This window comes from Pinus tabuliformis, chromosome 8, assembly GCF_031772625.1.
Source record: "Pinus tabuliformis cultivar Carrire ecotype Pingquan chromosome 8, CPIR1, whole genome shotgun sequence".
Classification (NCBI taxonomy): domain Eukaryota; kingdom Viridiplantae; phylum Streptophyta; class Pinopsida; order Pinales; family Pinaceae; genus Pinus; species Pinus tabuliformis.
In genome coordinates, this window is record NC_142294.1 from 1,104,219,950 (window position 1) to 1,104,232,991 (window position 13,042).

The 13,042-nt window shown below is 34.4% G+C and overlaps 1 protein-coding gene across 1 annotated transcript in view; it reads left to right on the plus strand.

The window, feature by feature from the left end:
- Window positions 1-7,172: 7,172 nt before the first annotated feature.
- The window catches only part of LOC149239201 (E3 ubiquitin-protein ligase RSL1-like), a 108,406-nt gene continuing 102,536 nt past the window's right edge, over window positions 7,173-13,042 (plus strand). The window contains exon 1 of the mRNA XM_089369788.1: window positions 7,173-7,284. Coding sequence (XP_089225914.1) covers window positions 7,173-7,284 — 112 coding nt within the window. The remainder of the gene's footprint in view (window positions 7,285-13,042) is intronic.

Genomic DNA, 13,042 nt, shown 5'->3' on the forward strand with positions numbered 1-13,042 from the left:
TGTGGATTTTCCCTAAAAGTGAAGAACAACAGCTATCAGATACACAAAGATGATAATGAACGTGAAATGAAATAATGCGGATAACTTGTAAAGGTGATAAAAGGAGTTTTATTCGAATGCACGTAAGAAGATATCATATCACGTTAAATGGCTTTTCACACATAAATGCAGTTAGCTCTTACTAAATGCCCACTAATGCTTCGTTATCCCTTAGCTTCAATGCTCATAAATGTCTGCATCATGAATTGGGAAGAAAGCTTCCAGGATGGCAAGCCTTTGAACTGCGATAATGGCGATTTTGCGATTTGTGAAGCAATATCACATTATTCCTTTTCGCTTTTCTTACCTTCTCTTGTGTTTCTATGAGATGCGAGATGCGAGCCGCTCGTTTATTGTTTCAAAACATAGCTACTTGTCAGGTTTTTCTATGTAAAATACCTTTTTTAATGAGTGGTGGACCTAAAAATTTGTTCGTGATATATTTAAGGAGTGGGTCTAGGTCTTGATCGTGTTTCGCAATATCGGCTGATGGTAAGTTTGCGGTGTTCTTTTGAATGCTCGAAATGCGATGCGATAAAGGTTATGATGCCATCACAATTTCACATCTCGCTTGTTTTGAGATAACCTTTTAAGGAGGGTCCTTTATAAATGGCGATATGCGATGCGAGACTTAGCTTTGAAGAGAAAAGCTTAAGGACCTAGTTTATGTCAAAAATATGATAGTTTCGAGCATAGAGTCCTCTTTCAATCGTTTTTTTCTGGATTTGGTGGGTTAGCAAGGTCTTTTGATGATGCTTAATCATTTTGTATGTGGGAAGGTAAGAATTTAGCAATTGCATTATAAGGTCGTAATTATACAGATCGAGCAAGTTCAAATTGACGTAACATGAAACCTATTAGACCGAAAGCACCATGAAGAGCAACAAAGGTCCATAGCCTCACGGGTTCTAGCTAGCAAGCAAACTGTGTCAAGTAATTCATTATGTAAAGACTGTAAAAATTTTAAACAACTATTTACTCTGAACAACATATGAAATCTTTAATGTAAAGACTGTAAAAATTTTAAACAGCTATTTACTCTGAACAACATATGAAATCTTTATGAACCTGCTTTAAAATTTAACAAAATTTCATATTTCAAATTGGTTGATTTGATGAGAAATACCTAGTTGGTTTCCTACGGATGAATTGGCTTCAGAATTTCTTCATCTCTCTCCCATTACCAAAATACCATAACCTCCCAGTCAAACTAAGTACAACCTAGGTACTCAGTCCAGAATGCTTCTCAATTGTTATATTCTATTCCCCCATGCCTAAAAACTTCAGAACAAACAAGGCTCAGTATTTTCTGTTGAAAAACTTTGTGTTCCCAAATTTTCTTCCTCCTTTTCGACCCCCCTTCCTCCAACCGCCCCTTCCTTCTTATAAGTCTTCGTTCACCGACTTCCTCCATGTCTGTGTCCTAATTTGGATACATGTTGATTTTATAAACAAAACCTAATTTGATTTGGTGATTTTATTTGAATATCTAAATTTGATTTAAAAAAGTTTATTTATTTATTTTAATGATTGAATTTAATTTAATTAAGTTTATTTAATTTCATAAATTTTAATTTAAAAATTAAATTTTTAAACATTAAAACTAACATTTTTTGTTTGTTTAAGGGTTTATTATATATATAGTGTGTTACATACGGGTCCATGCATATGTAACTATCGTATGGAGGCCTCGTATGTATGTTAATACTTGTATTTTATTTATAGCTATAGGTGGGTCATTACATACATCCCTCCTTCAAAAAACTTCGTCCCGAAGTCAGGGTTTCTAAAATATATTAATGATTATCATGAGTATATAAGTTTTTTTTGTTTTTTATACAATTACAAAATTGAATTTGTTTTCTTTAATATTTTTAAAATTTTACAACTATAATATCCATGTTTTGCCCCAGTTGGTTTCCCAGCTATTCTATAATCATCCTATCCTTCCTAATCTCTTCCGCTTCCATCCTATCTGTCCTCTACTAGAGTATGCCATGGCATCAGCTATACTGACTAACCATTCATAGGCTTTTAAGGGTATCAGCGTCGATTATATCAACCTAATTGCCCAGTAGGCATCTGGCAGTCATCATCACACATCTAGGTGAGCTTGATTCGCACAGTCCTCCCATGACTCCAGGTTTCAGAGGATAAATGGTGGGTAATACCTCCACCCCTCCTAGTGGAACCAGGGTTAACACCCTATCATGGAATCTCTTTGAGCCTTAATTGTTTTGAAGTTTTTGTCATCACGTGGTCATCTTGGTAACGATATTATCTGCAACATAAACACTTGTCCATGCATTTATAAAATATGCATCAACATATTCAAAACAAATAATTTATGTATAATTCAACATGTTAACTACAGTATAACATACTTGGCCATATTCTACTCATGTTATTAGCTTTCATATTTAAAATGTAATCATTCTTTTATTTCTATCTCATCAGTCATATCGATATGCATAAATGAAACAAAATTATAATATCTTAATTCCCATTAGAAGCAAAATTAATCAAATATTTAAACTTTACTTTGATAAATATAATTTAGTAAGATCAATAACATATTCCGTCTTGGTATCCACGTACCAATGGGATTAAACAGATAACAAATCCTAAAAATTCACATTTATATGTGATCATTCCAAAATGGTTCTGAGTCTCTAATTTAAAGTAAAGTAAATATATACAAAACATGGTTTAAAGTTCTTCAAAATTGACACAAGTTGGGGTATTTTTGACATATGATTTCTGTATCTTCCCAAGTAGCTGATCCAAGACTATACTTGTTCCACTGGACCTTAACTTGGTCTACCAGACGATTCCTAAGCTGTCAAACCCTACGTTCTAGTATACGTAATGGTTCAACCAATATGATTCCTTTGTCCGATACCTGCAGTTCCTTCCATTGAAGGTTATGAGATTGGTCAGCTATGTCATGCCTTAATACAGATACATGAAATACATTATGAACTTTATGCAAGTGAGGTGGCAGTGCAAGACAATAGGCGAAAGGTCCAACTCTTTCCATAACTTTATATGGTTTAATAAATCGGGGTGACAACTTTGTCCCTTTTCCGAATCGAATAGTGCTTTTATTTGGTTTGATGCGGATGAAAACCTGATCCCCTACCTCATATTTCCTATCAGTTCTATGAGCATCAACATAGCTCTTTTGTCTATCCTGTGCTTCTTTTAACTGCTATCTAATTTTTTTTTACCTGCTCCTCCATTTCTTGGATTAATTCTGGCCCTACTATCACTCGATCTTCTAACTTGTCCCAACTTAATGGTGTTCTACAAGGTCTGTCGTATAATGCTCCAAATGGAGGCATTCTGATTGAACTATGATAACTGTTATTGTATGCAAATTTGACTAAGGATAAATACTTTTCCCAGTGCGATTGCTGATACATAACATACATCCTCAACATATCTTCAAGTACTTGATTTACCCTTTCTGTTTACCCATCAGTTTCAGGATGATAAGATGTGCTCAAATTTAGTTGAGTTCCTAAGGCTGACTGCATGCAAGTCTAGAATCTTGAAGTGAATCATGAATCTCTATGTGATATGATCTTCTTAGGTACTCCATGAAATCTGATAATTTTATTTATGAATACTTGAGCTACATCAGCCACTTCTTAAGTATCTATTACGGGAATGAAATGGGCACTTTTTGTTAATTTATCCACTACCACTAGAATAACATTGTGTCTTTGAGAAGTAAGAGGTAAGCCCAGTGATAAGATCCATAGAAATGATCTCCCATTTGGTCATAAGAATTTCGTGAGGTTGTAAGAGACCTGCTGGATGACAATGATCAACTTTTACTTGTTGACATTCCAAACATCTTGCAATGAATTGAACGATATCACGTTTCATGCCCGACTAGAAGAAGAGTTTCTTGGTATCAGTATACATTTTCTTTACTCCAGGATGTGCACAATATACTGCTCTGTGGGCTTCCTTAAGGATGGTGTCTCGAAGATCCCTATTATCAGGAATATACATCCTTCCATGAAATCGTAAGATTCCATCATCTTCTAGTTCATATCCTTCAAACTTAGATTCTTTTGGCTTTTTACTATCAAGACTAGATCTTACCTTTAAATACCAGCTATGTTTTATAATATGTTCTAGTACTCGTTGCCTTAAGTCTACTTTGATAGGTATGAGGGAGAATATCCGTGGTCTTCTGCTTAAAGCATCTGCTACTACATTTTCTTTTCCTTTAATATATGATATTCCAAAGTCATATTCACTTAGGAATTCACTCCATCGTCTTTTTCTAGCATTCAAGTCTCTTTGGGTGAACAAATATTGTAGACTTTGATGGTCGCTTTTAAGCGTAAAACTTTGCCCTACTAGATAGTGTCTCCAAATATTTAAAGCTAGTACTATAGTGACTAACTCTAAATCGTGACCAGCGTAGAGTTCTTCATGAGATTTTAACTTTCTTGAGACATATGCTACTACTCCTCTATCCTGCATTAATACTGCACCTAACCCATGTTTGGATGCATTAGTACATACCATAAAATCTTTGTCCATATCAGGGACTCTTAAGATTGGTGCACTGTTCAGTAGTCTTTTGAGTTCAGAGAATGCTTTATTACATTCCTCGGTCCATTCATACTTAACACCTTTATGTTAAAGAGTTGTAATCGGCTTTGAAATTCTGGAGAATCCTTCCACAAATCTTCGGTAGTAACCGGCTATACCCATAAAGCTTCATACTTCATGTGCGTTTTTCAGTATTGGCCATTCCATGATTGATTTTACCTTCTCAGGGTCTACTGAGATCCCTTCACCTAATATGATATGACCTAAGTAATGAATCTTTTCCTGAAAGAACGAACACTTGGATAACTTTCCATATAACTGGTGTTTTTTGAGGTAGGATAATACTATCTGTAAATGCTCTTCATGCTCTTTCTCATTCTTGGAGTAGATGAGAATATCATCTAAAAATACTTGTACAAATTGATCAAGATATTTGCGGAAAACACTGTTCATAAGATTCATGAATACTGTTGGTGCATTAGTTAATCCAAATGGTACCACAGTAAATTCATAATGCCCAAAGTGTGTTCGGAATGTAGTCTTAGAAATATCCCTTTTAGAAATCCTTAGCTGATGATAGCCTGATCGAAGATCAATTTTTGAAAAGACAACAACTCCTTTCATTTGATCGAAGAGGTCATCAATTCGAGACATAGGATATCGATTCTTTACCGTAGCTCAATTCAAGTCTCGATAATCTATGCATAATCTTAAGGTTCCATCTTTCTTTTTGACAAAAATTACAGGAGCACTCCAAGGTGATATACTGGGTCGAATATGTCCTATATCCAATAGTTCTTTCAATTGAATTTGAAGTTTCGGAGCTGTCATTCTATAAGGTGTTTTAGAAATTGGTTGAGTACCAAGTTTCAATTCTATTGTGAGGTCTATCTCTCTTTCGGGGGGTAATCTTGGTAGTTCCTTTGGAAATACATCTGGAAATTTGGCTAACACCAGATATTGTTCTAAGGATGGTCCTTTTTCTTTACTTACTTCTTGAATTAGATATGCCTAACAACCTTTCCTTAAGCAACGCTTCATTTTCATTGCTGATATGCAGCGTAAAGATACTTTTCTCCTGATACCTTGAATTTGGATCGCCCCTCCTTCATCATTTATACGGAGAATTCTTTTCCCATATCAGTCTACCCAAGATTGATGAGCTTCTAACCAATCCATACCTACGACAAGATCATAAGTTCCTAGAGTTGTAACATAAACTTTCAATTTAGTCTAATAGACTCCCAGATCAATTTTTCATTGATCCACACTTAAGTCTACAGATTGGAGTTCTCTTAAGGCCATTTCTACATGTTTGAAATCATTTTGCTTGTGAGTTGCCAGCCCACATTTATTTAATGCATATGACGAAATGAAACTATCTGTGGCACCAATATCAAATAAGATTTTTAATTTTATACCATTAATAATACCTGAGGATTCCACTACAGTGGACTGGTGTGCTGCTTGATTGTTGTTGACTACAACATGGATTCTATGATTGCCTTGAGTATTTGATATTGGTTCTTTTCCTGCCCTTCGTAATATACTTGATGAAGCTTCTGGACAATCACATTGAAAATGTGGTCCTCCACATCTCCAAAAATTTACCTGGGCCTGTCCTCTTGAATCAAATTGTAAGTTTCTAGATAAAGAGCTTCACCTTCTCATACCAATTCCTCTCGAATTTCTTCCTCTATTAGCAGTTCCACGAGATTTCCATGGACTTGTGTTTGATGATTCAAAAACTATAGTATCAACTACCATGGGAGCTCTTGTTCCTACATTTCTTGGGGTAAATCTGTTACCATAAGGTGGTCTTGAGCTACCTCCCTTGAAGAAATTTCAGGGAGTCTTTCCTGAAAACCCTGATTGTAGAGGTTCTGCTGGTCCGACATCCTTTTTAGTTCCTAGATGATCCTCTACATAGCGGCCACATTCTACTGCCTTAGCTACTGATGATGGTTTCCACATCCTAACCAACACCTTGATGCGAGGATTTAACCCAAATATGAAGCGTTCAGCCTGACGTTCATCAGAATCTAAGTAGTGAATGTATTTCACAAGCTCCATAAACCTTATTTCATATTCTTCCACTGATTTATTACCTTGAATTAATGTACAAAAGGCTCTGGCTTGTTGTTCTTGGAAATATGGAGGTAAATACTTACTGCACAGAATCTTTTCTTGAACAATTCCCAAGGGACATTATCTATTGTGAGGTGTAGTTGTTTTTCCAGATTTCCCCACCAAATCAAGGCACTTTCCTTTAATTGAAATACAACAATTTTTGTTTTTGCAAAAGAAGAATACTCTCTTAATTTAAAAAATCTATTCATTCCTTCTAACCATGCCTCAGTACGTTCTCTAGCTCATCCTCCTGAAAATTTTGGGAGTTTAATTTTCTGTAGCTCCCTAGAAATATCTTCCTTTAATCTTTTATACTCAAAATTCTTTGGTTCCACTGAATTGGTTGCTAAGGGTTGAGGTTATTCTTTGTTTTAGCCATTGTTGACCCTTTTAATGTTTCCAATAAGGCTTCTAATGAGTGCATTATCATGATCAACTCTGGTGCTAGAGCGATTGGTGTTGGTGATGGTCTCGATGGAGGCGATGATGATGGTGGTGGCGATGGAGATGGTGATGCTGACAGTGGTGGTATTAATGACGGTGATGTTGCCCAATCACGTCGTCATCACTCATATGTCCTTACCATTGTAATGTTTTCTGTATACATAATAAAATTTGTAAAAGTTTGAGGTATACATTCGGATATAGCATATAGTTTTTGCAATTTCACATTTACAAATGGGTATAGTTTTTTTTTTGCTATTTTTACCTGCTAGGCAGATCTTATTGGTACCTAGGTCAAGGAGGGTGGTTTCGTGACCTCCTTGTTCTAATGCAGGGAATCTATCTTAATGCATAATAATACTTTTCTAATGCATGAGTCTTTATAAACCCTCTTTTTTTTTTAAATCATTGTAACATAGCCTAACTATGTAATATAATATGATAAATAACTCAATTTATCTAAGTTTATTTCATAACGCTCATTCTCTTAGTAAACATTCTCCACTAATTCAAAAATTATTTCTATAGATCTTGATAAAATATCTTAATATACCTGTGCTTTTAATATTTTAAAATATTCTTTAAGGTTAAACTAAGAGAATACTGAGTATTCGAATATAATTTTCTAATAGTCTTCTTAAATTTGTAAAACAAATTTTATATAAAATTAATAAAAGTCACACCTATAAAATTTAAAAGATCCATAACAACCTCTTAATTTTTCTAATAAATCTAGTTCGAATTAATTCAAATAGAACACAACTACGAGAGTGGTCAAACTTATCGGTGACTAGAATAAAGTAAGTTAACGCTGAAGGTGACTAGCATTACTTTATTGATGGTGTAATATATGGGCATGTTTTTGTAAGTAAATATCTCTATTAATTATTATTTTATAATGTCTCTTCAATACTAAATTATATTGTAAAATGACTCTGAATACTTAATAAATATGAAGTCAAAATAAATTTATATTGAAATTTTGCTAAGTGGGTGATCCAAAGGAGGTGATCTGTTGTTTCAACCAATTTCCTTGCTTGCGCGACGACGAAATGCAGCTTAGTCACGAGGTGTCTAAATCACGCGCTAAGGCTATATAACGAGTATCAAGTGTGAGGACATGGCGATTCAGAAACATGAGAAAGACTCGCTTGGACCATGATGTAACTCCCAAAAGGTAACGGAGGCGTGCAAAGGTTTCCTCAGGCCGAACGGAAATCGGCCCTCGAGAATTTGGAGATCAAATCATTAGATAGCCAGGGCTTATTCACTTACGATATTTGGCAAAAGATTTGATACATTCCACAGACCGATTGATGCCTACCAATTATGTTTGCTTGACCTAAACTTTCAAACGACTACTTAGTTCTTATTCTTGAATGTACTTCACTATGGAACAAATATCGATTAAGTAACAAACTGGTCTTGCTTTACTCCAAAAATAAAAGAAATGCCTAAATGCTAAGTTTATTTTTGGATGCATTTTTAAAGGGCCCCCATTTATTAATGTAATATTAACTATTACCATTAATAAATGGGGGGTTGTTGAATAGCACAACAATTGGAAATTCACTTGGAAGAACCAGTTATCTCTGAGAGTTCTTTGAAATTTCTAAAACTTTTGAGATAAAGATAGTTTTGAAAAATAAAAATAAATTACATGGAATATAAGGTAAGTAATACTGCTTATTATCAATAAAACAACATCTACTTAACTATTGTTCTTTTGATTATACTTTTCTCATAAGAAAGTCACTTTGTCTACATCAATCATTACTTGGTTTTAAAGATAAAAGCAAGGAGAATCTCCTCACATCAATTTTTGGTATACTCAGTTATCGTAGGTAGAGCCTCTGCTGCTAGCAGACGTTCATAGCCTTGACAGGGTTACCTTTTAACCAACAATGATTTAGTATCCCACTTAAATCATAACGCAATCTTAAATATAAGCTCGTTTGTATACTTATTGTTTTTATTTTTATTTTCTGAAGTAATTCATTCTTCCTTCAAATATTCATTTTTTATCTCTTAAAGGACAATGCTTTGGTTTGGTGACCAAAATTGACAATGCCATTCACTTGATTTATAACTTAACTGAACAAGTTGGCTCTTGATGAGACCCCTTGTCTTTTGATTAATATAATCTTAAGCCATTACCCTATTTTGATATGCAGTATTGGTAATGTCAGTTAGTTATAATCTTATGATCATGGTAAGCCGGCTCTTGATGAGACCTCTTATCCTTTAAGTTTAAGTATATTTTAGAATTACACTCTAAAAATGAAAGTTGATTAAGTGGGGAGAATCATTGGCTCCTTAAGAGCTTCTGGACGACAATTGTAGAGTTTTAAAGATGCTTTTCTGCAGAGAGACTTTGCTTTGTTATTGATACTTTTCTTGACTGATGTAAAGGAAAAATTTCTTTCTAAAGCTAAGTTTCATCAAAGATCAGATAATTTTGGCAGAAAATAGGTAGTTTTGGAGCGATAGAACTTAACTATATATTTCATATGTGAAGATTACTTTCATAACAATCTTTACTTACACAAGCGAAAAGTCAAAATTAAAAAGAGACTATCCTTTGTAAAGCCAAAAGTAAATGTTTTTCAACTCGTATTATTCTTTCTAAAAGAAAATTAACTAAAGGCAATAATATACAATGAATAGAAGAGATTATATTCTATGGAAAGTAATTCTTTAAAATCTTCCCATTAATAGGTAGAGATTCTCTCTTACCTGATAAATCTTGTAATAGAAAAGTTGATGGGCCTATTTGTTCCACAATCTGAAATGGGCAAAGCCACATTTGTTGGAACTTGGTATGCTTACCTTTCTCTTCGTGGGCTTTATCCCATTTTAATACTAGGTCTTTCGAGTTGAAAATATTTTGAAGTTACAAAATTTGAATCAAAGGAGGCTTTGACTAACTGTTGATGATGTGCATGTGTGATCCTGGACTTTTGTCTTTCCTCTTCAAGCTTAAGGATTTGTAACTGTCTAATCTGCATAGATGAGGAAGGAGTTTCTTCAATGAATTTAACTAAGGCTAAAGAGGGAATAGCTACGTTTGTTGGCAAGACGACTTCTTTCCCATAGACCAAATTAAAAGGAGAAGTGTCAATGGAGGCTTTTTGAGTTATTCGATCTGCCCATAGAGAAAACACTAAAGACTTATGCCAGTTCTTTTGGATTTGGTCAACAGTTTGTTTAATAATCCTGATGAGATTCTTGTTTGTGGATTCGGCTAACCCATTTCCTTGCGGATAATAATTAGTAGAGTACCTAAGCTTAATACCTTTTTTAAGAGAAAACTCTGTCATAACATTGCCTGAAAAATAAGCTGCATTATCAAACATCAAGGCAGATGGTAGGCTGAACCTGGTAATGATATATTGATCTATAAATTCAATAATGTTTTCAAAATTGGCTACCTTGAGTGGAATTTCTTCTACCCATTTGGTGAAATAATCAGTGGCTGTAAGGATATATCTATGTTGCTTAGAAGAATGAGGAACGATCTCACCTATTATGTCCAATCCCCATTGTTCGAATGGTTGGTCAATGTTGATTGGCTGTAATGGTAATGCGGGTTTCCTCTGTCTTCCAGCAGTTGTCTGACAAATCTTACATTTCCTTACATAATTGTGTGCATCTTTGAATAGAGTTGGCTAGTAATAGCTGACATGCAGGATTTTATGTGTTGTAGTATCCCCTCCAAAGTGACCACCAGCTGGTCCATCATGAAGTTCCTGCAACACCTTCTCTGCCTCAGATTTTTCAAGACATCTAAGTAAAACAGAATCATAATTTATTCTAAACAACACATCATTGACAATTTGATATTGTCTAGCTTTCAATCTCAAGGCCCTTTTCTTTGTGTAATTTAATTGGGTTGGGGAATCTCCATTTCTCAAGTAAAATATGATATCTTGAATTAGTATCATTAAGGCTTACCTCATAGATTTGTACATCGTCACTTGAATGCTGTAATGCTAATAGATTTGATGCTCCTGCCAACATCCTGCAAAAACCTTGACCTTTTACAATTTTTGCTGGTTTGATTTCGATGTCATATTCTTGCAGAGCTATAACCCAATTAACTCTCTTTTCACCTACATCCCTTTGTATTAAAAGATTTCTCACTGCTGAGAATGGTACTATTACTTTGGTGTGGGTTTTGAGGAGAAAAGGTCTGAAGTGTTTTATTGATTTGAAAACAACAAAAGCTTGTTTTTCAACATCTGAGTAATTCAATTCAGCTCCTTGCAAATTGGAGCTAAAGAAAGAGATTGGGGCTTCAAATTTTTCTTGATTTACTTGTGTCAATATCGCTGCATATGATTTCTCGGAAGAGAAAGTGTATAAAATGAAATGATTTGAAAAATTTGGCATTGCTAAAGATGGGGCGTTTATGATTGCTTGTTTTATCAAGTTAAAAGCTTCATGTTCCGAGTGTCCCCATTTAAATAGAGAATTTTTCTTTATCATGGATTGAAGAGGTAAAACAATTCTTGAGAAGTTAGGGACAAATCTTTTAACAAAATTTATTTCACCTAGGAAAGATATCATTGATTTTTTGTTATGCGGTAAAGGTATTTTAGAAATTTCTCTAATTCTGTCAGGGTCAATATGAATTCCTACTTTGGACATAATGAATCCAAGGAGCTTTCCTTCACTTAATGTGAAAAAAGACTTCTTGGGATTAATAGAAATTCGATACTTTTGGCAACATTCAAATATTTGCTTTAAATCCCTTAGATGATTATTGTGTTTTTTGGAATATATAGTTATATCATCTAAGTAGATTACTACTGATTTGTTTACTAAACCTTTGAACGATATGTCCATGGCTCTTTGGAAAGTGGCATCGGCATTAATCAGTGCAAATGACATCTTCTAATAAGCATAAGTGCCCCATTTTGTCTTGAATGTAGTTTTCAGCTGGTCATTTGGATGTACTAAGATATGATTATAACCTGAGAATCCATCCAGGAAAGACATTAGTTCTGAGCTTGCAACTGATTACAATATCTGTTCCATAAGGGGCAATGGGAAATTGTCCTTTTGGCAAGCTTTATTGAGGTTGTGGAAGTCTATACATATCTGAATATCACCGTTCTCTTTTCTATCTGGGACAAGATTGGAGACCCATCGGGAATGTTTGACCGGAAAATTTATTTTGGCTTTTAGCAATTTATTCAATTCAGATTTAATTTGAATTTCTAAATTAGGATGGATCTTCCTCAATTTCTACTGAATAGGTCTTTCATCAGATTTCATGGGAATAGTATGTTGAATAATAGAGGTGTCTTATGTCTTAAGATATTCATAGTTCCATGCGAAGACATTCTTGTACCTCTTCAACAAACCTATAAAGGTTGATTTTTCGTCTGACGTAAGTCCGAGACCTAGATTAATATTTTGAGGTTTTAGGTCAATCTCAAGATTGATCAATTCAAACCTCAGAGTTGAACTCTGAAGTTTTGAATTGGTGGATCATTTAAATCTATCTTTGAGGTCATATAAATCTTCCAACTTAACTACAGATTTTGGTATAGCGTTATTGATTGTTTCTTGTTTAAGTTGGTTATCATGCTAGTCTTCATCAACTATCTGGTCATCATAAGAGCCTTCTGAAGTCAGGAAGCTTATGATATCTAGATCGTTATTAAAGACTCTCCAGTTGGTGATATTATCAGGAATAAAAGGCCTAAAAATTAATTCAATGGAAAATCGATTAGGGCTATAATCCTCTGGTGGGATAAGCTTGGAAGTGACATTAGCTAGAAGATCAACACTAGCATTTTGGAGTCTTGGAATAGGGGAAATCTTAAACGCTTTAAAGTGAAAGGTC